We start from the raw sequence: 26,892 nt of genomic DNA on the forward strand, positions 1-26,892 counted from the left end.
GAGAAATTATATGCTGCATGCCTATATTCTGTGTGCAACTGTGGCTGTATCTGCATACGAAATACCATATTACAGTGATTTCCATGATAACACAACATAGCATTTCGTATGCAGATACAGCGGAAGTCACACACAGAATATGGGTAAACCGCATCATTTTAATCAGCATAAGCAGATTGTGCGTCCTATTCACATAGCGATGTGACTAAAACGCATTTTAATGGAAAATGTCACAAATAAAGACGTTCTGCGCTACAGAGTCATGCCAAAGCATGTGTTCTGAGTGGTAGAGGGACCATGCATGCACACAGGCCGTTGCCGGGGAGAGCTCTGGACGAACCACCTGCCATTTACGTTAGTGATCTGTAGCCCATAGGCAACAATGAGCTAATGCCATCTTCAGATGGTGTTAGCTGCGGGGGCCCAGCTTGGGAATGCAAAGGGCCTACGGGGTTTGCAGCCGCTGTCGGAAATGCATTCCCTCCTTTATACATTAAGGTGATACTAAATGTTTGCGGTCAGCCTCCAAAAACAAAACCAGCTGTTTTTGGGAGAATAAGCCGCAAATATTTAATGATAAATGGGACCCAAAATTTAAGACACGACTGTGCCGCTGCACGAGGTGTAGCATCGGGTATCTTGCGCCGTATGGTATACTGAGGACATATCTGTAGAGCTATTAAATTAAAATGTAATTGTTCTGCCTAAAGTAACAACTATATGCGTATGTATGATTGAAGTAGTAAATAGGTTCACAAAAATTAAAAACTAAAATTGTGAATATATTAATTCCAGAAGATACAACACACAGCTCTACAGAACTCCAGCTGCACAACATAAAAACAAAACAACATTGCCATCGCTCATTTATTGGTATGGTAGCGGCATTTATAGCAGTATACAGCAAGGTGTGAACTGTGCAGTCAAAGTACTTCTCTAGGATCCTGTGTAAATTGTGCACAGCAAAAAAGATTGCCTCCTGCATCAGTATATAGGAGATATAGGAGATTAAACATGTACTGCACAGGGAAGCACAACCTTGGTGTCAGACTTGGTCCTGTCAGGAAAACCTTATGGAACTTACTAAAATGCATATAGAATGCATAAATATGATACAATGTTAGAAGTGCAGTGAGGAAACGTCTCACTGATGTATTATATGAATGCAGCATTAGAGAACAATAGCAAACCCATCTGGCAGAAAATAAAACAAGTGTATAGGTTGCCTGTGTGAACACTTTGTAGGCTATACCAATGGTGTAGCCTATCACTTCCTCAGGAAATGGGACATCACTGAGGCCCAAATTGAATGGGTAGGCTGCATTCCCTTGAATTAGCACACAAACTGGCCATCTACGATGGAAGTAGCCAATGTTGGAAACATTCATTCAGTGGATCTAGTAATGTCACAAAAAGCTGCAAGATTCAAAGAGAGAGATCTATAAAAAAAAAAAAAAAGTATACTTGCAGTTTCTGCAATAATGGGCAATAAATAACAATCACTAGTGGAACTATCCTTGAAGCTCCAAATTAAGACACAAACTATGGAATATCCAGAGACTTACAACCTCAACCTAACGTTCCATATGTAGCTGGGACTAGAGTACCTGGCATCCAATGAGGAAGGGGCTAGTTCTGCTGTATCCAGTATTATTAAACAGAAAGACGACTTGTGAAGTGGCAGTGTGGAGAACTGCTTCATGAGGCCATTCTGTGAGTAGATGGCTCTCTCTATTGCCACACTGTGCTTTCGGCCCTCACGAACGACGAAAAAACTTTCCTAACAACTGTGCATCAATGAAACTTGCCACTCCTATGCAATATGCATCACTGATGAAACAAGAGTCTTATTAGGAGTGGCAAAGTCACCGGAGATGAAAGGGGAGGGAGTTAATAGGAAAGCTGTTAATTTCTTTCTTGTACAAATACTGTCTCTTGAGGACACAAACCGGCCTCCTGTAATGTGACATCATAGTCCAAGTGTGATAACTTCCTTCTGGGAAAGTTTGTTAGGAGCTCAAATCGCTCATTGGGATAACCTTTTAGCTGCACATGTCTGACCAAAGCCTGCAGAAAAGGGGAGACAAAAAACTATTTATTTTTATATGCAAATTTTGTCTATCATTTACACATTATTAAAAAAACATTTTCAATGACCCAATATAGAAAAATTCCCATGTAAAATCCCTTCCTCGAGTCCATCTGGGGGACACTGCGTCATTACCACTGGTTAGAGTGTGGGCTATGACATTTGGCACTAAAAACAGATAAAAACAAACTCCTTCTCCATATAACCCCCCCCCCCTACCACCTTCGGCAACCACATGGAATAAGACCATAACAATTTAACAATGAAAAACAATAACAAAGGGAGCAATGCCAAAACACAAACAAAATTGGTAAAGACACAAGACAAGTCAGGGAGGTACTGCAGCGTCCCCCACACAGACTACGTGGAAGAAATTTCATGGTGATTGAAAATCTAGTTTCCTCTTTCTTCCATCGGGGGGTGGGGGGATGGGGAGAGATGCTGCGTCATTACCATTGGCAATTACCACAGCAAGCCAACAGGAAGGGGAGGGGGATCACGTCTAGCAGGGCTGCACACAATTTTTTTTACCCAAAACTAGCATCCCCCGTATTGAGCATAAGGAAAAATAGGATTTTGGTACTTACCGATAAATCCTTTTCTCCTAGTCCGTAGAGGATGGTGGGGACTCCAAAGGACCATGGGGTATAGACGGGATCCGCAGGAGCTTGGGCACACTGAAAAGACTTAAACTGGGTGTGAACTGGCTCCTCCCTCTATGCCCCTCCTCCAGACCTCAGTTATAGGAACTGTGCCCAGGAGAGACGGACATTTCGAGGAAAGGATTTTTGTGTAAACTAAGGGCTACAAACATACCAGCCCACACCACAAACATACCGTATCACCGGAGTAATAGTAAACCAGATAACCGTATTAAATAACAACAGCAACAAGCTGAAAACCAGAAATACACAACCCGTGTATAAACCAAGTTAACCAACAAGAATACATTGCCAGTAATAGTCCGCACTGGGATGGGCGCCCAGCATCCTCTACGGACTAGGAGAAAAGGATTTATCGGTAAGTACAAAAATCCTATTTTCTCTTACGTCCTAGAGGATGCTGAGGACTCCAAAAGGACCATGGGGTTTATACCAAAGCTCCAGACCGGGCGGGAGAGTGCGGAAGACTCTGCAGCACCGACTGAGCAAACGCAAGGTCCTCATCAGCCAGGGTATCAAACTTATAGAACTTGGCAAAAGTGTTTGCGCCCCTGACCAGGTGGCCGCACGGCAAAGCTGTAAAGCCGGTACGTCTCGGGCAGCCCCCAAGACGAGCCCACTTTCCTGGTAGAATGGGCTTTTACCGACTTCGGCACGGGTAGCCCGGCCAAAGAATGAGCCTGCTGAATCGTACTACAAATCCAGCGTGCAATAGTCTGTTTTGAAGCAGGATGACCAATCTTGTTAGAAGCATACAGGACAAACAGCGCCTCAGTTTTCCTGGCAACAGCCGTTCTGGCGACGTAGATCTTCAAAGCTCTCACCATATCCAGAGACTTTGGGACCGCCACAGAATCCGTATCCACCGGCACCACAATAGGTTGGTTAATGTGAAACGAAGACACCACCTTCTGCAAAAATTTTTGACGAGTCCGCAATTCTGCCCTATCCGAATGAAAAATCAAATACGGGCTCTTATGAGATAAATCCGCCAACTCAGACATCCGCCTGGCAGACGCCAGCGCCAACAGCATGACTACCTTCCAGATGAGAAACTTCAACTCAACCTTACGCAAAGGCTCAAACCAGGAAGACATGAGAAACTGTAAGACCACGTCAAGATCCCATGGAGCCACAGGAGGCACAAACGGAGGATTGATATGCATTACTCCTTTCACAAAAGTCTGAACCTCTGGGAGGACAGCTAATTCCTTTTGAAAGAAAATAGACAAAGCCGAAATCTGCACTTTGATGGAGCCTAATTTCAGGCCTGCATCTACACCTGCCTGCAAAAAATGGAGAAAACGACCCAAGTGAAAATCTTCCGCAGGAGCCATTTTAGTCTCACACCAGGAAACATACTTTCTCCAAATACGGTGATAATGTTTCGCCGTAACCTCCTTCCTAGCCTTAATGAGAGTGGGAATGACCTCCCCGGGAATACCCTTACGAGCTAAGATCTGGCGCTCAACTTCCATGCCGTCATACGCAGCCGCGGTAAGTCTGGAAACACGCATGGACCCTGCAACAACAGGTCCTCTCTTAGAGGAAGCGGCCAAGGATCTTCCACCAGTAACTCCTGAAGATCCAGGTACCAGGCCCTTCTTGGCCAATCTGGAACGACGAGAAATGCCTGAACCCTTGCTCGTTGAATGATCCCCAGTACCTTTGGAATGAGAGGAAGTGGAGGGAACACATACACCGACCTGAACACCCACGGAGACACCAGGGCGTCCACTGCACTTGCTTGGGGGTCTCTTGACCTGGAACAATACCTCGGAAGCTTCTTGTTGAGACGAGACGCCATCATGTCGATTAACGGAATTCCCCAACGCTTTGTCACCTCTGCAAATACCTCTTGGTGAAGAGCCCACTATCCCGGATGGAGATCGTGTCTGCTGAAGAAATCTGCTTCCCAGTTGTCCACTCCCGGTGGAAGACTGCTGACAGTGCGCTCACGTGTTGTTCCGCCCAGCGAAGGATTCTTGTGGCCTCCGCCATTGCCGCTCTGCTCCTTGTTCCGCCTTGACGGTTTATATGTGGCACCGCTGTGATGTTGTCCGACTGTACCAGGACAGGTCGACCCTGAAGAAGGCTTCTTGCTTGTTGCAGGCCGTTGTAAATGGCTCTTAACTCGAGAACATTTATGTGGAGACAAGCTTCCTGGAGCGACCATTTCCCCTGGAAGTTTCTTCCTTGGGTGACTGCCCCCCAGCCCCGGAGACTTGCATCTGTTGGCAGAAGCACCCAGTCCAGGATACCGAACCGGCGACCTTCCAGGAGGTGAGAACTTTGCATCCACCACAGGAGAGAAATTCTGGCTCTGGGAGAATGACTTATCTTCCGGTGCATATGCAGGTGAGACCCGGACCATTTGCTCAGCAAATCCCACTGAAACACCCGGGCATGAAACCTGCCAAACGGAATGGCCTCGTACGCCGCAACCATTTTCCCCAGAACCCGAGTACATTGATGGATGGACACAGTCTTCGGCCGCAGAAGTTTCCTGACCAACGACTGCAGTTCTAGAGCTTTTTCTTCTGGAAGAAATACTCTTCGTAACTCCGTGTCCAGAATCATGCCCAGAAACGACAGCCGAGTGGCCGGAATCAACTGAGATTTCTGCAAATTTAGCACCCAACCGTGCTGCCGGAGCACCAACAGTACCAAACTCACACTCCTCAGCAAACGTTCCTTGCACCTTGCTTTTATCAGGAGATCGTCCAAGTACGGGATAATTGTAACCCCTTGCCTGCGAAGGAGAACCATCATCTCCGCCATGACCTTGGTGAAAATCCTCGGGGCCGTGGAAAGCCCAAACGGCAACGTCTGAAATTGGTAATGAGAATCCTGTATCGCAAACCTTAGGAAAGCCTGATGCAGAGTATAAATCGGGACGTGTAAGTAGGCATCCTTTATGTCCACTGACGCCATAAAATCCCCCCCTTCTAGGCTGGCAATCACCGCTCGAAGAGATTCCATCTTGAACTTGAAAACTTTCAAGTATGGATTGAGGGATTTTAGGTTCAGAATCGGTCTGACCGAACCGTCCGGTTTCGGCACCACAAAGAGGCTCGAGTAGAAACCCTCCCCCCGTTGAGACGGGGGAACGGGAACAATGACCCTCGGTAGACACAACTTTTGTATTGCTGCCAGCACGACCACCCTGTCCGGAAGAGACACTGGCAGGGTCGACATGAAAAACCGGTGAGGGGGCGTCTCCTGAAACTCCAGCCTGTAGCCCTGAGATACAATCTCTAGAACCCACGGATCCAAGTCCGATTGGACCCAGACCCGACTGAAGAACTGCAGACGGCCCCCCACCGGGACGGACTCCCCCAGGGAAGCCCCAGCGTCATGCGGTGGACTTGGTAGCGGCAGGGGCGGACTTCTGGTCCTGGGCGCCTGACACTGCAGGCGACTTCTTTCCCCTTCCTCTACCTTTTGAAGCGAGAAAGGATGAACCTTTTCCTCGCCTGTATTTATTTGGACGAAATGACTGCATCTGCTGATGTTGTGGCTTTTTGTGTTGTGTGGGAACATAGGGAAAAAACGAGGACTTACCCGCCGTCGCGGTAGAAACCAAGTCCGCCAAGCCTTCCCCAAACAGGACATTACCTTTGAAGGGTAACGCTTCCATAGCTCTCTTGGAATCGGCGTCAGCATTCCATTGATGTATCCATAGCGCCCTCCTGGCCGAAATCGACATGGCATTGGCTCTTGACCCCAAGAGACCAACATCCCTCGCCGCATCCTTCAAGTAATCTGCAGCGTCCTTGATATAACCAAAAGTTAAAAGAACAGTATCTTTATCAAGGGTATCCATATCAGAAGCTAAATTCTCAGCCCATTTAGCAATAGCACTACTCACCCATACCGACGCCACAGCAGGTCTGAGCAATGCACCCGTATTAGCGAAAATGGACTTTAGAGACGTCTCCAGCTTGCGATCCGCCGGATCCTTGAGAGCTGCCGTGTCAGAAGACGGAAGCGCCACCTTCTTAGACAAACGAGATAAAGCTTTATCAACATTAGGAGACACCTCCCATTTTCCCCTGTCAACTGATGGAAAAGGATACGCCATGTAAATCCTCTTGGGAATCTGCCACCTCTTGTCCGGCGACTCCCAAGCCTTTTCACAAAGAGCATTCATCTCATGAGAGGGGGGAAACTGCACCTCAGGTTTTTTCTCCTTAAACAAGCAAATCCTTGTTTCCTGTACGGCAGGTTCTTCAGAAATGCGTAACACATCTTTTATAGCCACAATCATGTACTGAATACTTTTAACTAATCTAGGATGTAAAGGAGCCTCAGTGAAGTCGACATCGGATTCAGAATCCGTGTCGGTCTCAGTATCTACCACTTGAGTGAACGGCCTCTTTATCGACCACGACGGGGTCTGTACCTGAGACAAAGCATCCTCCATGGATTTTTTCCACACCTGTGTCTGACTCAGATTTATCTAATCTCTTTGATAAAGAAGTCACATTAGAATTAATTGTATGCAACAGTGCAAGTAAGTCAGGTGTCGGCTGCATCGACAGATCCAACTCCATACCCGCATCTGCCTCCCCCAAAACCTCCTCTGGTGAATAACATTCAGCCTCAGACATGTCGACACCTAGTATCGACCCACCGACACACACATACAATGCCTCAGCCAGGGGACAGGCCCACAAGGAAGCCCGGACAGAGAAACACAGAGGGAGTATGCCAGCTCACACCCCAGCACCCATATATCCCACCAACGAAAATATATGTCCCAGCACTGCCCCATATACCAAATATGCACCAGCTACTGTGTCCCCCTCCCCTGATAAGCTCCCCGTTACGTTAATGGAGCTTGTGGAGGTCCCGGACCAGCGTCTCCTGTCTGCACGAGAGGAGAAAATGGCGCCTGTGAGCCGCGCGGCTAAGCTCCGCCCCCTCCTGGCGCGCTTCAGCCCGCCAAATTCAAAAATACTAAAATGCCGGCGGGGGTCCCGAAAACGGTGCTAAAGCACCGAACAAGCATCTGCCGGCCCAAGAAGACCCAGTAACATGCTGCCCAGGGCGCCGCCCCCCCCCCCCCCCCCAGCGCCCTGCACCCTGTGAGTGCTGGAGGAAATGTGTGTGTGGGAGCATGGAGCGCAGCGTTGCCACTGCGCTGTACCTTTACTGAAGTCTTTTGCCGTCCTGAAGTCTTCTGTACTTCTCATACTCACCCGACTTCTGTCTTCTGTGAGGGGGGTGACGGCGTGGCTCCGGGAACGAGCAGCTAGGCGCACCAAGTGATCGAACCCTCTGGAGCTAATGGTGTCCAGTAGCCGAGAAGCAGAGCCCTTAAACTAAGAAGAAGTAGGTCTGCTTCTCTCCCCTCAATCCCACGATGCAGGGAGCCTGTAGCCAGCAGGTCTCCCTGAAAATAAAAAACCTAACAAAGTCTTTTCCAGAGAAAAACTCAGGAGAGCTCCCCTAGTGAGTGTCCAGTCAGTCCTGGGCACAAAGTCTAACTGAGGTCTGGAGGAGGGGCATAGAGGGAGGAGCCAGTTCACACCCAGTTTAAGTCTTTTCAGTGTGCCCAAGCTCCTGCGGATCCAGTCTATACCCCATGGTCCTTTTGGAGTCCCCAGCATCCTCTAGGACGTAAGAGAAAAGTAGAATTTTGTGAAAGTGTGCACAGGTCGCCGCCCTGTACAGCTGCACAACCGAGGCTCCATGTCGAACTGCCCAGACTGCAGATAGTGCTCTTGCATTCCTTTCTGCCCAGAGGAGTATCTTTGACACCTCTCGCATACAGGCCCTGCTTTTTGTCCCTCCTTGTTGATTTATGTACAACACTGCAGTGTACTTGGATCGCGTGATCCCTGAGGAGAGGCCTGAAGCAGAGCACTGTAGATCGCCTGAAATTCCAGAATGTTGATCAGAAGTAGGGCTTCGTGGGCTGACCACCTGCCCTGGAACTGAGCCCCCTGGATGACAGCTCCCCATTCTCTCAGACTCGCATCTATCGTGAGGAGGTTCCAATTCTGAATCCCGAAACTTCAACCTTCCAGTAGGTTGGAGGACTGCAGCCACCACAGGAGGGAAATCCTGGCCTGAGGTGACAGCCGTATTATCAAGTGCATCTGAAGATGTGATCCGGACCACTTGCTCAGGAGATCCAATTGAAATGTTCTGGCATGGAACCTTCCATACTGGATCGCCTCATAGGAGGCTACCATTTTCCCCAACAATCTTATGATTAAGATGGATGGATATTCGAGTAGACCGTAGAACCATTTGGACCATCTCCTGGAGTGTTCTCACTTTGTCCTCTGGGTAAAACACTTTCTGTGCCACCGTATCCAACAACATTCCCAGGAACAGGAGCCGCTGAGTTGACTCCAGGTGGGACATCCGTAAAGTGAGGATCCACCCATGGTGTGACAGAAGTTGGATAGTGTGGTCTATATGGAACAATAAAAGCTTCCTGGATCTCGCCTTTATTAAGAGATAGTCCAGATAAGGGACAGTACTGACCACCTGGACCTGGAGTTGGAACATCATCTCCCCCATCACCTTCGTGAACACCCTCTGAGCCGTGGACAGGCCGAAGGGTAGCGCCTGGAACTGGCAGTGATCGTTCAGCAGAGCAAACCACAGGTAAGCCTGGTGAGGTGGCCAAATCGGGATATGGAGATAAGCGTTCTTTATATCCCGTGAGACCATGAACTCCTGTTCTTCCAGGCCCACAATCACTGCTCGCAAGGATTCCATCTTGAACTTGAAAACTTTTAAGGGTTCAAGGATTTGAGATTCAAAATGGGCCTTACCGAACCGTCCAGTTTCGATACCACGAACAGGTTGGAGTAGTAACCCGTTCCCTGGACCAACTTTAGGATGGCCTGCTGCAACGTAACATACGTATCCCCCAAAGCTGGAAAGCTTGATTTTAAAAATCATTGGGGAGGAGCGCCGTCGAACTCCAGCTTGTAACCCTGAGAAATGAGGTCCTTTACCCAGGTATCCTGGCAGGAGCTTTCCCAGATGCAGCTGAAGTGATGCACCCAAGCTCCCACCTCGAGATTCCCTCGGGGTGGGTGGGCACCGTCATGCTGAGGCCTTAGTGGAAGCTGAACTGGTGCTCTGCTCCCGAGAACCTGCGGTTGCTGGTTTTCTTGTCTTACCTCTGGTGCCTCTAGTCGCATTGGAGGCACCTCTGAACCTAGATTTAAATCTGTTAAACCGAAAGGACTGGGCAGACGGCCCCAGGTAGGAACGTCTGGCCGACGGGGCCCCAGAGGGGAAAAACGTGGATTTCCCCGTAGTAACTTTAGAAAATAAGATTTTACTTACCGATAAATCTATTTCTCGTAGTCCGTAGTGGATGCTGGGACTCCGTCAGGACCATGGGGAATAGCGGCTCCGCAGGAGACAGGGCACAAAATTTAAAAGTTTGACCACTAGGTGGTGTGTACTGGCTCCTCCCCCTATGACCCTCCTCCAAGCCTCAGTTAGGATACTGTGCCCGGACGAGCGTACACAATAAGGAAGGATTTTGAATCCCGGGTAAGACTCATACCAGCCACACCAATCACACCGTACAACTTGTGATCTGAACCCAGTAAACAGTATGACAAACGTAGGAGCCTCTGAACAGACGGCTCACAACAATAACAACCCGATTTTTTTGTAACAATAACTATGTACAAGTATTGCAGACAATCCGCACTTGGGATGGGCGCCCAGCATCCACTACGGACTACGAGAAATAGATTTATCGGTAAGTAAAATCTTATTTTCTCTGACGTCCTAGTGGATGCTGGGACTCCGTCAGGACCATGGGGATTATACCAAAGCTCCCAAACGGGCGGGAGAGTGCGGATGACTCTGCAGCACCGAATGAGAGAACTCCAGGTCCTCCTTAGCCAGGGTATCAAATTTGTAGAATTTTACAAACGTGTTCTCCCCTGACCACGTAGCTGCTCGGCAGAGTTGTAATGCCGAGACCCCTCGGGCAGCCGCCCAAGATGAGCCCACCTTCCTTGTGGAATGGGCCTTGACAGATTTAGGCTGTGGCAGGCCTGCCACAGAATGTGCAAGTTGAATTGTGCTACAAATCCAACGAGCAATCGTCTGCTTAGAAGCAGGAGCACCCAGCTTGTTGGGTGCATACAGTATAAACAGCGAGTCAGATTTTCTGACTCCAGCCGTCCTTGAAATATATATTTTCAATGCTCTGACAACGTCCAGCAACTTGGAATCCTCCAAATCGCTAGTAGCCGCAGGCACCACAATAGGCTGGTTCAGGTGAAACGCTGAAAACCACCTTAGGCAGAAAGTGAGGACGCGTCCGCAGTTCTGCCCTGTCCGAATGGAAAATCAGATATGGGCTTTTATACGATAAAGCCGCCAATTCTGACACTCTCCTGGCTGAAGCCAGGGCCAGTAGCATGGTTACTTTCCATGTAAGATATTTCAAATCCACCGATTTGAGTGGCTCAAACCAATGGGATTTGAGAAAATCCAAAACTACATTAAGATCCCACGGTGCCACTGGGGGCACAACCGGGGGCTGTATATGTAGTACTCCTTTTACAAAAGTCTGGACTTCAGGAACTGAAGCCAATTCTTTCTGGAAGAAAATCGACAGGGCCGAAATTTGAACCTTAATGGACCCTAATTTGAGGCCCATAGACAATCCTGTTTGCAGGAAATGTAGGAATCGACCCAGTTGAAATTCCTCCGTCGGGGCCTTCCTGGCCTCACACCACGCAACATATTTTCTCCAAATGCGGTGATAATGTTGTGCAGTCACCTCCTTCCTGGCTTTTACCAGGGTAGGGATGACCTCTTCCGGAATGCCTTTTTCCCTTAGGATTCGGCGTTCAACCGCCATGCCGTCAAACGCAGCCGCGGTAAGTCTTGGAATAGACACGGTCCCTGCTGAAGCAGGTCCCGTCTTAGAGGTAGAGGCCACGGATCTTCCGTGAGCATCTCCTGAAGTTCCGGGTACCAAGTTCTTCTTGGCCAATCCGGAGCCACGAGTATCGTTCTTACTCCCCTTTGCCGTATAATTCTCAGTACTTTTTTGATATGAGAGGCAGAGGAGGAAACACATACACTGACTGGTACACCCATGGTGTTACCAGAGCGTCTACAGCTATTGCCTGAGGGTCTCTTGACCTGGCGCAATACCTGTCCAGTTTTTTGTTGAGGCGGGACGCCATCATGTCCACCATTGGTCTTTCCCAATGGACCACAATCATGTGGAAGACTTCTGGATGAAGTCCCCACTCTCCCGGGTGCAGATCGTGTCTGCTGAGGAAGTCTGCTTCCCAGTTGTCCACTCCCGGGATGAACACAGCTGACAGTGCTAACACATGATTTTCTGCCCAGCGGAGAATCCTTGCAGCTTCTGCCATTGCCCTCCTGCTTCTTGTGCCGCCCTGTCTGTTTACGTGGGCGACTGCCGTGATGTTGTCCGACTGAATCAACACCGGCTGACCCTGAAGCAGAGGTTTTGCCAGGCTTAGAGCATTGTAGATTGCTCTTAGCTCCAGTATATTTATGTGAAGAGACGTCTCCAGGCTTGACCCACCATAGCAGAGACACTCTTGTCCTTGTGGACAATTTTATCCGCTGATGCATCTGCAGATGCGATCCGGACCATTTGTCCAGCAGATCCCACTGAAAAGTTCGTGCATGGAATCTGCCGAATGGAATCGCTTCGTAAGATTCCATTTTTCCCAGGACTCTTGTGCATTGATGCACAGATACTTTTCCTGGTTTTAGGAGGTTCCTGACTAGATCGGATAACTCCCTGGCTTTCTCCTCCGGAAGAAATACCTTTTTCTGAACAGTGTCCAGAATCATCCCTAGTAACAACAGACGTGTCGTCGGGATCAGTTGGGATTTTGGAAAATTCAGAATCCACCCGTCTTGTTGGAGCACTACTTGGGTTAGTGCTACTCCGACCTCCAGCTGTTCTCTGGATCTTGCCCTTATCAGGAGATCGTCCAAGTAAGGGATAATTAAGACGCCTTCTCTTCGAAGAAGGATCATCATTTCGGCCATTACCTTGGTAAAGACCCGGGGTGCCGTGGACAATCCAAACGGCAGCGTCTGAAACTGATAGACAGTTTTGGACCACGAACCTGAGGTACCCTTGGTGTGAAGGACAAATTGGAACATGAAGGTAAGCATCCTTGATGTCCAAGGACACCATAAAATCCCCTTCTTCCAGATTCGCTATCACTGCTCTGAGTGACTCCATCTTGAACTTGAATTTTTGTATGTACAGGTTCAGAGATTTTAGATTTAGAATCGGTCTTACCGAGCCGTCCGGCTTCGGTACCACAAATAGCGTGGAGTAATACCCCTGTCCCTGTTGTAGGAGGGGTACCTTGACTATCACCTGCTGAGAATACAGCTTGTGAATGGCCTCCAATACCGTCGCCCTGTCGGAGGGAGACGTTGGCAAAGCAGACTTTAGGAAACGGCGAGGAGGGGACTTCTCGAATTCCAACCTGTAACCCTGAGATACTACCTGCAGGATCCAGGGGTCCACCTGCGAGTGAGCCCACTGTGCGCTGAAATGTTTGAGGCGACCCCCCACCGCCCCTGAGTCTGCTTGTAAGGTCCCAGCGTCATGCTGACGCCTTTGTAGAAGCCGGGGAGGGCTTCTGCTCCTGGGAAGGAGCTGCTTGTTGCAGTCTCTTACCCTTTCCTTTGCCTCGGGGCAAATAGGAATGTCCTTTTGCTCGTTTGTTCTTATAGGAACGAAAGGACTGCGGCTGAAAAGCCTGCGGCTTTTTCTGCTGGGAGGTGACCTGGGGTAAAAAGGTGGATTTTCCGGCCGTTGCCGTGGCCACCAGATCCGATAGACCGACCCCAAATAATTCCTCCCCCTTATACGGCAATACTTCCATATGTCGTTTGGAATCCGCATCACCTGACCACTGGCGCGTCCATAAACTTCTTCTGGCAGATATGGACATCGCACTTACTCTTGATGCCAGAGTGCAAATATCTCTCTGTGCATCTCGCATATAAAGAAATGCATCCTTTAACTGCTCTATAGTCAGTAAAATACTGTCCCTATCCAGGGTATCAATATTTTCAGACAGTGACTCCGACCAAGCCACGCCAGCACTGCACATCCAGGCTGAGGCGATTGCTGGTCTCAGTATAACACCCGTATGTGTGTATATACTTTTTAATGTATTCTCCAGCCTCCTATCAGCTGGATCCTTGAGGGCGCCCGTATCAGGAGACGGTAACGCCACTTGCTTTGATAAGCGTGTGAGCGCCTTATCCACCCTAGGAGGTGTTTCCCAGCGCGCCCTAACCTCTGGCGGGAAAGGGTATAATGCCAATAACTTCTTTGAAATTAGCAATTTTCTATCTGGGGTAACCCACGCTTCATCACACACTTCATTCAGTTCCTCTGATTCAGGAAAAACTATCGGTAGTTTTTTCACACCCCACATAATACCCCTTTTTGTGGTACTTGCAGTATCAGAGATATGCAAAGCCTCCTTCATTGCCGTGATCATATAACGTGTGGCCCTACTGGAAAATACGTTTGTTTCTTCACCGTCGACACTGGATTCAGTGTCAGTGTCTGGGTCTGTGTCGACCGACTGAGGTAAAGGGCGTTTTACAGCCCCTGACGGTGTCTGAGACGCCTGGACAGGTACTAACTGGTTTGCCGGCTGTCTCATGTCGTCAACCGACTTTTGTAGCGTGCTGACACTATCCCGTAATTCCATAAACAAAGCCATCCATTCTGGTGTCGACTCCCTAGGGGGTGACATCACCATTACAGGCAATTGCTCCGCCTCCACGCCAACATCGTCCTCATACATGTCGACACACACGTACCGACACACAGCAGACACACAGGGAATGCTCTGATAGAAGACAGGACCCCACTAGCCCTTTGGGGAGACAGAGGGAGAGTTTGCCAGCACACACCCAAGCGCTATAAATATATATAGGGACAACCTTAATAAGTGTGTTCCCTTTATAGCAGCTCAAATATTATAAATATCGCCAATAAGTGCCCCCCCTCTCTGTTTTTACCCTGTTTCTGTAGTGCAGTGCAGGGGAGAGTCCTGGGAGCCTTCCTCGCAGCGGAGCTGGGCAGGAAAATGGCGCTGTGTGCTGAGGAGAATAGGCCCCGCCCCCTTTTCGGCGGGCTTCTTCTCCCGGTTTTTTTGGAACCTGGCAGGGGTTAAATACATCCATATAGCCCCAGGGGCTATATGTGATATATTTTAGCCAGAATAGGTATATTACATTGCTGCCCAGGGCGCCCCCCCCAGCGCCCTGCACCCTCAGTGACCGCTGGTGTGAAGTGTGCGGAGAGCAATGGCGCACAGCTGCAGTGCTGTGCGCTACCTCATGAAGACTGAGACGTCTTCTGCCGCCGGTTTCTGGACCTCTTCTCTATTCGGCATCTGCAAGGGGGTCGGCGGCGCGGCTCCGGTGACCCATCCAGGCTGTACCTGTGATCGTCCCTCTGGAGCTAGTGTCCAGTAGCCTAAGAAGCAAATCCATCCTGCACGCAGGTGAGTTCACTTCTTCTCCCCTAAGTCCCTCGTTGCAGTGAGCCTGTTGCCAGCAGGACTCACTGAAAATAAAAAACCTAACAAACTTTTTCTAAGCAGCTCTTTAGGAGAGCCACCTAGATTGCACCCTGCTCGGACGGGCACAAAAACCTAACTGAGGCTTGGAGGAGGGTCATAGGGGGAGGAGCCAGTACACACCACCTAGTGGTCAAACTTTTAAATTTTGTGCCCTGTCTCCTGCGGAGCCGCTATTCCCCATGGTCCTGACGGAGTCCCAGCATCCACTAGGACGTCAGAGAAATCCACGTATCTAATTCAACCCCAAAGAAACAATCCCCTGAAAAAGGAAGAGACTCTACACTGCACTTAAGACTCTGCGTATTAAGACATAGCAGTGGCCCTGGCATTAATATTGCTTATCTCCTTGAGAGAGCCACACAGGACACGTGCAGTGTCTTGAATGTGTTTTAGGAGAGTAACCGTAGTGACCAGGGACATATCCCCCAATTTGAGTAGCCCACGTATGAACGGCATGAGTCATCCAGCAACCCGCTATGTGTAGATAGACTTCAGTGTAGTCTCTATTTTTCTATCCCCAAGGTCCTTTATTGGGAAGGGAGCCCGGAGCTGGTAGTACCGCCTTTTTAGATAGGCGAGAGACTGATACGTCTACAACCGGGGATTCTTCCCAAAGTTTCCTGCCTTCAGGAGCAAATGGGAAAATGTGCAAAAACAGTTTTGTCACTTGGTATTTCTTATCTGGATTTTTACAGGCTAACTTAAATAGGTCATCCAGCTCTGCAGAATCAGTAGAAGTGACACTGAGTTTGTTCTGTGTTAAGAAAATAAGATTTTACTCACCGGTAAATCTATTTCTCGTAGTCCGTAGTGGATGCTGGGACTCCGTAAGGACCATGGGGAATAGCGGCTCCGCAGGAGACTGGGCACAACTAAAGAAAGCTTTAGGACTACCTGGTGTGCACTGGCTCCTCCCACTATGACCCTCCTCCAGACCTCAGTTAGGATACTGTGCCCGGAAGAGCTGACACAATAAGGAAGGATTTTGAATCCCGGGTAACACTCATACCAGCCACACCAATCACACCGTATAACTCGTGATACTATACCCAGTTAACAGTATGAAATATAACTGAGCCTCTCAACAGATGGCTCAACAATAACCCTTTAGTTAGGCAATAACTATAAACAAGTATTGCAGACAATCCGCACTTGGGATGGGCGCCCAGCATCCACTACGGACTACGAGAAATAGATTTACCGGTGAGTAAAATCTTATTTTCTCAGACGTCCTAAGTGGATGCTGGGATTCCGTAAGGACCATGGGGATTATACCAAAGCTCCCAAACGGGCGGGAGAGTGCGGATGACTCTGCAGCACCGAATGGGCAAACTCTAGGTCCTCCTCAGCCAGGGTGTCAAACTTGTAGAATTTAGCAAATGTGTTTGACCCAGACCAAGTAGCTGCTCGGCAAGGTTGTAGAGCCGAGACCCCTCGGGCAGCCGCCCAAGAAGAGCCCACTTTCCTCGTGGAATGGGCTTTCACTGATTTAGGATGCGGCAGTCCAGCCGCAGAATGTGCAAGCTGAATCGTGCTACAGATCCAGCGAGCAATAGTCTGCATACAGGATAAATAGCGAGTCAGTTTTCCTGACTCCAGCCGTCCTGGAAACATATACTTTTCAGGGCCCTGACTACGTCCAGTAACTTGGAATCCTCCAAGTCCCAAGTAGCCGCAGGCACCACAATAGGTTGGCTCACATGAAAAACTGATACCACCTTAGGAAAGAATTGGGAACGAGTCCTCAATTCCGCCTTATCCATATAAAAAATCAGATAAGGGCTTTTGCATGACAAAGCCGCCAATTCTGATACACACGCCTGGCCGACGCCAAGACCAACAGCATGACCACTTTCCACGTGAGGTATTGTAGCTCCACGGATTTAAGTGGCTCAACCCAATGCGACTTCAGGAAATCCAACACCACGTTGAGATCCCACTGTGCCACTGGAGGCACAAACGGGGGCTGACTATGCAGCACTCCCTTAACAAAAGTCTGAACTTCAGGCAGTGAAGCCAGTTCTATTTTGGAAGAAAATCGATAGAGCCGAAATCTGGACTTTAATGGAACCCAATTTTAGGCCCATAGTCACCCTGACTGTAGGAAGTGCAGAAATCGACCTAGCTGAAATTCCTCCTTTGGGGCCTTCCTGGCCTCACAGCATGCAACATATTTCCGCCATATGCGGTGATAATGGTTTGCGTTCACTTCTTTCCTAGCTTTAATTAGCGTAGGGATAACTTCCTCCGGAATGCCCTTTTCCTTCAGGATCCGGCGTTCAACCGCCATGCCGTCAAACGCAGCCGCGGTACGTCTTGGAACAGACAGGCCCCCTGCTGCAGCAGGTCCTGTCTGAGCTGCAGAGGCCATGGGTCCTCTGAGATCATTTCTTGGAGTCCTGGGTACCAAGCTCTTCTTGGCCAATCCGGAACAATGAGTATAGTTCTTACTCCTCTCCTTCTAATTATTCTCATTACCCTGGGTAAGAGAGGCAGAGAAGGGAACACATACACCGACTGGTACACCCACGGTGTTACCAGAGCGTCCACAGCTATCGCCTGAGGGTCCCTTGACCTGGCGCAATATGTTTGTAGCTTTTTGTTGAGGCGGGACGCCATCATGTCCACCTGTGGCCTTTCCCAATGGTGTACAATCATTTGGAAGACTTCTGGATGAAGTCCCCACTCTCCCGGGTGGAGGTCGTGTCTACTGAGAAAGTCTGCTTCCCAGTTGTCCACTCCGGGAATAAACACTGCTGACAGTGCTAACACATGATTTTCCGCCCATCGGAGAATCCTTGTGGCTTCTGCCATCGCCATCCTGTGCCGCCCTGTCGGTTTACATGAGCGACCGCCGTGATGTTGTCTGACTAGATCAGCACCGGCCGGTGTTGAAGCAGGGGTCTAGCCTGACTTAGGACATTGTAAATGGCCCTTAGTTCCAGAATATTTATTTGTAGGGAAGTCTCCTGACTTTTCCATAGTCCTTGGAAGTTTCTTCCCTGTGTGACTGCCCCCCAACCTCGAAGGCTGGCATCCGTGGTCACCAGGACCCAGTCCTGTATGCCGAATCTGCGGCCCCCTAGAAGATGAGCACCCTGCAGCCACCACAACAGCGACACCCTGGCCCTTGGAGACAGGGTTATCCGCCGATGCATCTGAAGATGCGACCCGGACCACTAGTCCAACAGATCCCACTGGAAGATCCTTGCATGGGACCTGGCGAATGGAATTTCTTTGTAAGAAGCTACCATCTTTCCCAGGGCTCGCGTGCATTGATGCACCGACACCTGTATTTGTATTAGGAGGTCTCTGTCTAGAGACGACAACTCCTAAGACTTCTCCACCGGGAGAAACCCTTTTTTTCCTGTTCTGTGTCCAGAACCATACCCAGGAACAGTAGACGCGTCGTAGAAACCAGCTGCGACTTTGGAATATTCAGAATCCAGCCGTGCTGTTGTAGCACTTCCCGAGATAGTGCTACTCCGACGAACAACTGCTCCCTGGACCTCGCCTTTATAAGGAGATCGTCCAAGCACGGGATAATTATTTCGGTCATTACCTTGATAAATACCCTCGGTGCCGGGGACAGACCAACGGCAACGTCTGGAATTGGTAATGACCATCCTGTACCACAATTTTGAGGTACTCCTGGTGAAGAGGGTAAATAGGGACATGCAGGTAAGCATCCTTGATGTCCAGTGATACCATGAAATTCTCCAGGCTTGCAATAATCGCCCTGAGCGATTCCATTTTGAACTTGAACCTTCGTATATAAGTGTTCAAGAATTTCAATTTTAGAATGGGTCTCACCGAACCGTCTGGTTTTCGGTACCACAACATTTTGGAATAGTAACCCCGGCCTTGTTGAAGGAGGGGTACCTTGATTTCACCTGCTGGAAGTACAGCTTGTGAATTGCCGCCAGTACTACCTCCCTTTCTCCGAGGGCAGCAGGCAAGGCTGATGTGAGGTAACGGCGAGGGGGAGTCGCCTCGAACTCCAGCCTGTATCCCTGTGATACTACTTGCAGAACCCAGGGATCCACCTGTGGGCAAGCCCACTGGTCCCTGAAGTTCCCGAGACGCGCCCCCACCGCACCTGTCTCCACCTGTGGAGCCCCAGCGTCATGCGGTGGACTCAGAGGAAGCGGGGGAAGATTTTTGATCCTGGGAACTGGCTGTCTGGTGCAGCTTTTTCCTTCTTCCCTTGTCTCTGTGCAGAAAGGAAGCGCCTTTGACCCGCTTGCTTTTCTGAAGCCGAAAGGACTGTACCTGAAAATACGGTGCTTTCTTAGGCTGTGAGGAAACCGGAGGTAAAAAATTTTCTTCCCAGCTGTTGCTGTGGATACGAGGTCCCAGAGACCATCCCCAAACAATTCCTCACCCTTATAAGGCAGAATCTCCATGTGCCTTTTAAAGGCAGCATCACTTTGTCCACTGCCGGGTCTCTAATACCCTCCTGGCAGAATGGACATTGCATTAATTCTGGATGCCAGCCGGCAAATATCCCTCTGTGCATCCTTCATATATAAGACGAGGCCTTTAATATGCTCTATGTTAGCAAAATATTATCCCTGTCTAGGGTATTAATATTATCTGACAGGGTATCAGACCACGCTGCAGCAGCACTATTTATGCTGAGGCAAATGCAGGACTCAGTATAGAACCTGAGTGTGTATATACAGACTTCAGGATAGTCTCCTGCTTTTTATCAGCAGGCTCCTTCAAAGTGGCCGTATCCCAAGATGGCAGTGCCACCTTTTTTGACAAACGTGTGAGCGCCTTATCCACCCTAGGGGATATCTCCCAACGTGACCTATCCTCTGGCGGGAAAGGGTACGCCAGCAGTAACTTTTTAGAAATTACCATTTTCTTATCGGGGGAACCCACGCTCTTTACACACTTCATTCACTCATCTGATGGGGGAACAAAACACTGGCTGCTTTTTCTCCCCAAACATAAAACCCCTTTTATGTGGTATTTGGGTTCATGTCAGAAATGTGTAACACATTTTTCATTGCCGAGATCATGCAACGGATGTTCCTAGTGGATTGTGTATATGTCTCAACCTCGTCGACACTGGAGTCAGACTCCGTGCCGACATCTGTGTCTGCCATCTGAGGTAACGGGCGTTTTTTGAGCCCCTGATGGCCTTTGAGACGCCTGGGTAAGCGCGGGCTGAGAAGCCGGCTGTCCCACAGCTGTTACGTCATCCAGCCTTTTATGTAAGGAGTTGACATTGTCGGTTAATACCTTCCACCTATCCATCCACTCTGATGTCGGCCCCACAGGGGGCGACATCCCATTTATCGGCCTCTGCTCCGCCTCCACGTAACCTTCCTCATCCAACATGACGACACAGCCGTACCGACACACCGCACACACACAGGGAATGCTCTGACTGAGGACAGGACCCCACAAAGTCCTTTGGGGAGACAGAGAGAGAGTATGCCAGCACACACCAGAGCGCTATATAATGCAGGGATTAACACTATTACTGAGTGATTTTTCCCCCAATAGCTGCTTGTATACACATATTGCGCCTAAATTTAGTGCCCCCCCCCTCTCTTTTTAACCCTTTGAGCCTGAAAACTACAGGGGAGAGCCTGGGGAGCTGTCTTCCAGCTGCACTGTGAAGAAAAAATGGCGCCAGTGTGCTGAGGGAGATAGCCCCGCCCCTTTTTCGGCTGACTTTTCTCCCGCTTTTTTCATGGATTCTGGCAGGGGTAATTTATCACATATATAGCCCTGGGACTATATATTGTGATGATTTGCCAGCCAAGGTGTATTATATTGCCCTCAGGGCGCCCCCCCCCAGCGCCCTGCACCCATCAGTGACCGGAGTGTGAGGTGTGCATGAGGAGCAATGGCGCACAGCTGCAGTGCTGTGCGCTACCTTGTTGAAGACAGAAGTCTTCTGCCGCCGATTTTCCGGAACACTTCTTGCTTCTGGCTCTGTAAGGGGGCCGGCGGCGCGGCTCCGGGACCGAACATCGAGGTCGGGTCCTGTGGTCGATCCCTCTGGAGCTAATGGTGTCCAGTAGCCTAAGAAGCCCAAGCTACCACCAGTTAGGTAGGTTTGCTTCTTCTCCCCTTAGTCCCTCGCTGCAGTGAGTCTGTTGCCAGCAGATCTCACTGTAAAATAAAAAACCTAAAATATACTTTCTTTCTAGGAGCTCAGGAGAGCCCCTAGTGTGAATCCAGCTCAGCCGGGCACAAGATTCTAACTGAGGTCTGGAGGAGGGTCATAGTGGGAGGAGCCAGTGCACACCAGGTAGTCCTAAAGCTTTCTTTAGTTGTGCCCAGTCTTCTGCGGAGCCGCTATTCCCCATGGTCCTTACGGAGTCCCAGCATCCACTTAGGACGTCAGAGAAAAACGGCTGCTGTGCTGCAGCATCCCCAAGAGGGAGTTTTAACACGTACCATATAGCTAGAATGAGGGGCTCAATACCTTGTGCAGAAGTGGATTCCCCAGTAACAAGATCCAAGTCCTCCCCCTCCTCCTTTATCTCCTCATCAGTGTCTGAGAGTAAAGCAGGTAACCCACGTTTTGTGGTCCTGATCTAGAGAGGGGGGACTGTTGAACATCAGCCCTTGCAGCTACGTCTGGTCTGCAACAGCCTGCTGCAGTTGTTGATTTTTTTGGAGCATTTGCAGTGAGCGGAGATAACATCTGACATCATGGATTTTATGGCACCTAGCCAGGAAGGATCCCCAAACTATCTCCCCCTCCCCCCCCACCGGTCTACATGGGAATTTTTCTATATTGGGGCATTGAAAAGTTTTCTTCACCTGGCTCCATAGCACTGCATGCTAATTAAGACGAGATTGTCCATATTGGCTTGCATGTTTAAACGAGCCAGGACCAGAGATGAACACTGATATCAACCAGTGTGTAGGGCCCATAAAATTACTTTCACCTTTCAGTGCACACAGAACTATCAAACTACAAGATGGAATCATTATGCTTCCTAGGCGTCTTATGAAACATCTGAAGTTATTCAAGAGACAATACTCTAGCCATGTAGCACTTACCATCAATTTGGCCTTTTCTGGTAACGTAATCTGTTCCCTTTTGCCATCTGGGTATCGTAACATGATCTTTGCTTTGGGACCTATTTCAAAGAAAAAGGATTATGTGTTAGAAAGCTCTTACCCCTATGTAGTCATAGCAACTCACTGGGAGAATCATGCTGTGACACCTGTAAGATGGAGTGCTTACAAATATTGTTTGCATCATGACATAAGGAACTGTACAGTGTCACTAATTCAGTTGTGCTTAGCTACAGGTTTGTGCCAAAATTACCTAATTGTCAGCATTTGGGCCTAAGGCAATAGAATCAACCCTATCAGAGCCCCCGGATGGCTCATTCACATGATCTCTTGGTAATATACTATGTAAATTATTTACATGTGACTCTTTTCTGCACAATGGAACTGAAGCCCAGGATAGCAGGATGATCAGGTGCTGGCTGAGTATTTCAAAGCAGGTAAAGTATAAAAGAGGAATGATCTGCATTAGGTCTTGTGGCAGTTGATTTTATTGAATCAACTGGAATTTGTAAGGCTTCTCCACCAGGGGGATGGACCTCTTGCTATCTTCCATGCCTATGCACAAATGAGAAGGGAAGGTAGGGAACAAGTCAGATGAGAAGGAGTCTATCAAAGAAGATCTCCAGTACATTGTATTGTGGGCAGGGATGGCTGTGTGGGAGTCTCCTTGTAATATGTCCTTCCAGGGCCAATTTATGGCACATGCAGGAGGAAGCTGGGACTTTGCAACCCAAATGGAAGCCACAGAATGTCCACGGAAATGGAAAACTGAAACTAACTTGCGAAAACCCAGAGAACACTTGAGAGAGAACACCTAACAGCCCCCACATTCCTGGCAGGACAACCAAAACTACAGGCCTTGCTATAGGTAGGTTATACCACCACTGTTTGCACTGGTATAGATTGTATGCATTGTCAATGAGTCCAGGAGGCATAATGGCTCTTGAGATTTAAACAAAGAGCTCCAGCAGTGTGTGTAGCCTGTTGTCCCATGTTCTGGCTACCCATCAATGAAGACCAATACAGCTTGGAGAAAAGCCAGCTGACAGAGCAAGGCCCCTGGAATATTCTGAGTTGAGCATTAAATATCCCACTGCAATCAGATAATATCCTGGATTGACGAGCCATTTTGCATTATTAATATTGCCCTGTTAGATGTGCTGTACGCATTATTTGGATCAACAGAAAAACAGTCGCTCTGAGTATTTCAGCAAATTTTTAAGGCACAACTGAGAACAAAATATAAAGATGACTATTGCCAAAGTCTGATCAAGTGCCAGAAAATAGGATTTTGGTACTTACCAGGTAAATCCTTTTCTTTGAATCCATAGGGGGCACTGGAGTACTCTTGGGATATGGACGGCTTCCGCAGGAACAGGGCACTGAATATTCAAATTCAGTAACACTCCTCCCCTCCACACTCCCAGAGTACCTCAGTGTTTTTTACTGAGCCGAACAGGAGCGATAGAGAGGTTGACAATGGAGAATTACCTAGAACATCACGGACAACCATAAAATTGATACATAACGTAACTGACAACGAAACAGTTGACACCATAACCGATAGAACTAGAAAATTTGAACCAGTCGGTGAAAATGTGTTACCATAAGATCCCCTGAGCTTACCACAAACAAGGTAAAACTGCTCTGGGTGGGCGTCCAGTGCCCCCTATGGATTCAAAGAAAAGGATTTACCTGGTAAGTACCAAAATCCTATTTTCTTTTTCATCCACTAGGGGTCACTGGAGTACTCTTGGGACGTACCAAAGCTTCCCCCGTGGGCGGGAGAGCTGTTTGACACCTGTAACACTAGGCGGCCAAAGCTAGATGCTGATGCCGCAAAACGTATCAAACTTGTAAAAGCGCACAAACGTGTGCACTGAAGACCGTGTAGCCGCACGGCAAAGCTGCGTCGTATAAGCTCCACGACCAGCTGCCCATGAAGTTCCCACAGAACGTGTGGAATGAGCTGTTACTGATGTATGCGGCTGTAACCTAGCATTAAGGTAAGCCTGACGTATAGTCAGTTTTATCCATCTGGATAAGGTCTGCTTAGAAACTGGCCAACCCATCTTGGCAGCATCATAGAAAACAAACAACGTATCCGTCTTACGAACTGTAGACGTTCGGGATACATAAACGCGTAATGCGCGTACCACATCCAGAGTTCCAGAATGTGCTGTTAACACAGGAACTACTATTGGTTGATTGATGTGAAAAGATGACACTACCTTTGGTAAGAAAGCGGGATTCATCCGAAGTTCCGCTCTGTCATCATGAAACACCAAATACGGTGGCTTGCATGACAAGGAACCCAAATCTGAAACACGCCTTGCCGAAGCTAAGGCTAGAAGAAAAATTGTTTTCCAAGTGAGAAACTTAATATCCACTTGCTGTAAGGGTTCAAAATATGAAGACTGTAAGAAATCTAAAACCAGATTCAAGTCCCATGGCGCTGTAGATGGAATGAATGGAGGCTGTACTCTGAGGACACCTTGTAGAAAAGTGTGTACCGACGGCAATAGAGCCAATCGTCTTTGAAAATAAATTAACAACGCAGATACCTACACCTTTAGTGTAGATAAACGCAGTCCTCCATCTAACCCCGTCTGTAGAAATAACAAAAGACGGGATAACTTGAAAGATGATGTCGGAAACTTCCGAGCTTCACCCCAACCTATATAGGCACGCCAAATTCTGTAATAATGAGCTGCCGTAACCGGCTTCCTAGCTCGTAACATGATTGGTATAACCGATACTGTAATGCCCTCTCTTCTTAAGAGGGCGGTCTCAACAGCCACCCCGTCAAACGCAGCCGCGCTAAATCGGGGTAAAAGAACGGACCCTGTTGTAACAGGTCTGGACGTAGTAGGAGCGGCCAAGGATCGTCTGCGAGTAGTCCGCGGCGATCCGAGAACCAAGCTCTCCGAGACCAATGAGGCACCACTAGTATGACTGTGACAGACTCTTTTGATCCGTTTTAGCAACCGAGAGAGTAGCCGAAACGGTAGAAACAGATACACAAGGCTGTACGGCCACGCGATTGTGAGAGCATCCACCGCCACTGCCCTTGGATCTCTCGTTCTGGACACATACTAGGGCGTTTGGTAATTGTGGCGAGATGCCATCAGGTCCACCTGAGGGTAACCCCACCTGTGGACCAACATTTGAAACACCTCTGGATTCAATGCCCATTCTCCTGGATGAAAATCCCGACGGCTGAGATAATCCGCCTCCCAGTTGTCCACTCCCGGAATGAACCCTGCCGACAATATCACCTGGTGGTGTTCTGGCCAATTGAGGATTCGAGCTACTTCCCACATTGCCATGCGGCTTCTCGTTCCTCCTTAGTTGTTGATGTATGCGACTGCCGTCGCGTTGTCTGACTGCACTTGGACAGTCTGAGAGGGAAGCATGTGTACTGCTTGTCGTAGTGCATTGTAAATTGCGCGGAGTTCCAGGACATTTATAGACAGCAATCTGTCGTGATCCGCCCAGAGACCCTGTCGCTGACAATTTTGAATTACAGATCCCCAACCTCTGAGACTCACGTTCGCCGTTAGAATTATTCAATTCCAGCCGCCGCCTGCGGTTAAATTGTGTACCTTGAGCCCCAGAGTAGAGACACCCTCGCCCTTGCCGACAACCTCACCCTGTGTGGAATCTGCAGATGCGAGGCCGACCACTGTGCGAGCACATGCTGTTGAAATGGATGCGAGTGAAATCTTCCGAACTGAAGCGCTTCGAAAGCCACCACCATTGTTCCTAATAGGCGAATACACAAATGTACCGAGAGTGTGCGTGGCTTGAGCACTAATTGTACCAGATGGCGAATAATCTATACTTTCTGTTGTAGTAGGTAAATTCTTTGATTTACCGTATGGAGAATCATACCTAGGAATTGAAGTCGTTGAGACGGAATTAGATGCGATTTCTTGAAGTTGACACTCCAACCGTGGTGTACGTTAGCAGCGCAAGTTGGAGGAGCATCTGTTGAGACGGAGCTTTTATGAGCAGATCGTCTAAGTACGGAACGATTGTCACTGCCAGGGATCTGAGATGAGCTATCATCACAGACATCACTTTGGTGAATACCCGAGGCGCTGACGAGAGGCCAAACGGTAGAGCCTGTTAATTGTTGTGGCGTATTGCAAAACGCAAGAACCTCTGATGAGGTGACCAAATCGGAATGTGTAAGTACGCATCCTTGAGATCAAGCGCAATCATGCAATCTTGTGGCTCCAAATCTGCAATTACTGACCGCAGAAATTCCATCTGCAATCTGTAGTAAGTGACTTACTGATTGAGACTGTGACGGAGCCCTCCGGCTTCGGTACCACAAACAGACGGGAATAATAACCCTGACCTTGTTGGTGTACCAGGGCTGGAATTAAAAACTGCTGAATCCAGCAGAGACTAAATGGCAATCTGCCAATATGCCTTCTTGTCGTCCGACAGAGGCAGTTCTGTCTCG

The 26,892-nt window shown here is 48.8% G+C and overlaps 1 protein-coding gene across 2 annotated transcripts in view; it reads right to left on the reverse strand.

The window, feature by feature from the left end:
- Positions 1 to 853: 853 nt before the first annotated feature.
- UBXN7 (UBX domain protein 7) overlaps positions 854 to 26,892 on the reverse strand; it is a 167,035-nt gene continuing 140,996 nt past the window's right edge. For both annotated transcript variants that reach the window (XM_063915573.1, XM_063915572.1), the window contains exons 10-11: positions 22,401 to 22,480; positions 854 to 2,067 (exon numbers count right to left, since the gene is read on the reverse strand). In XM_063915573.1, the coding sequence (XP_063771643.1) occupies positions 1,906 to 2,067; positions 22,401 to 22,480 (242 nt within the window). In that variant the 3' untranslated portion in view covers positions 854 to 1,905. The remainder of the gene's footprint in view (positions 2,068 to 22,400; positions 22,481 to 26,892) is intronic.

This window comes from Pseudophryne corroboree, chromosome 4 (assembly GCF_028390025.1).
Source record: "Pseudophryne corroboree isolate aPseCor3 chromosome 4, aPseCor3.hap2, whole genome shotgun sequence".
Lineage (NCBI taxonomy): Eukaryota > Metazoa > Chordata > Amphibia > Anura > Myobatrachidae > Pseudophryne > Pseudophryne corroboree.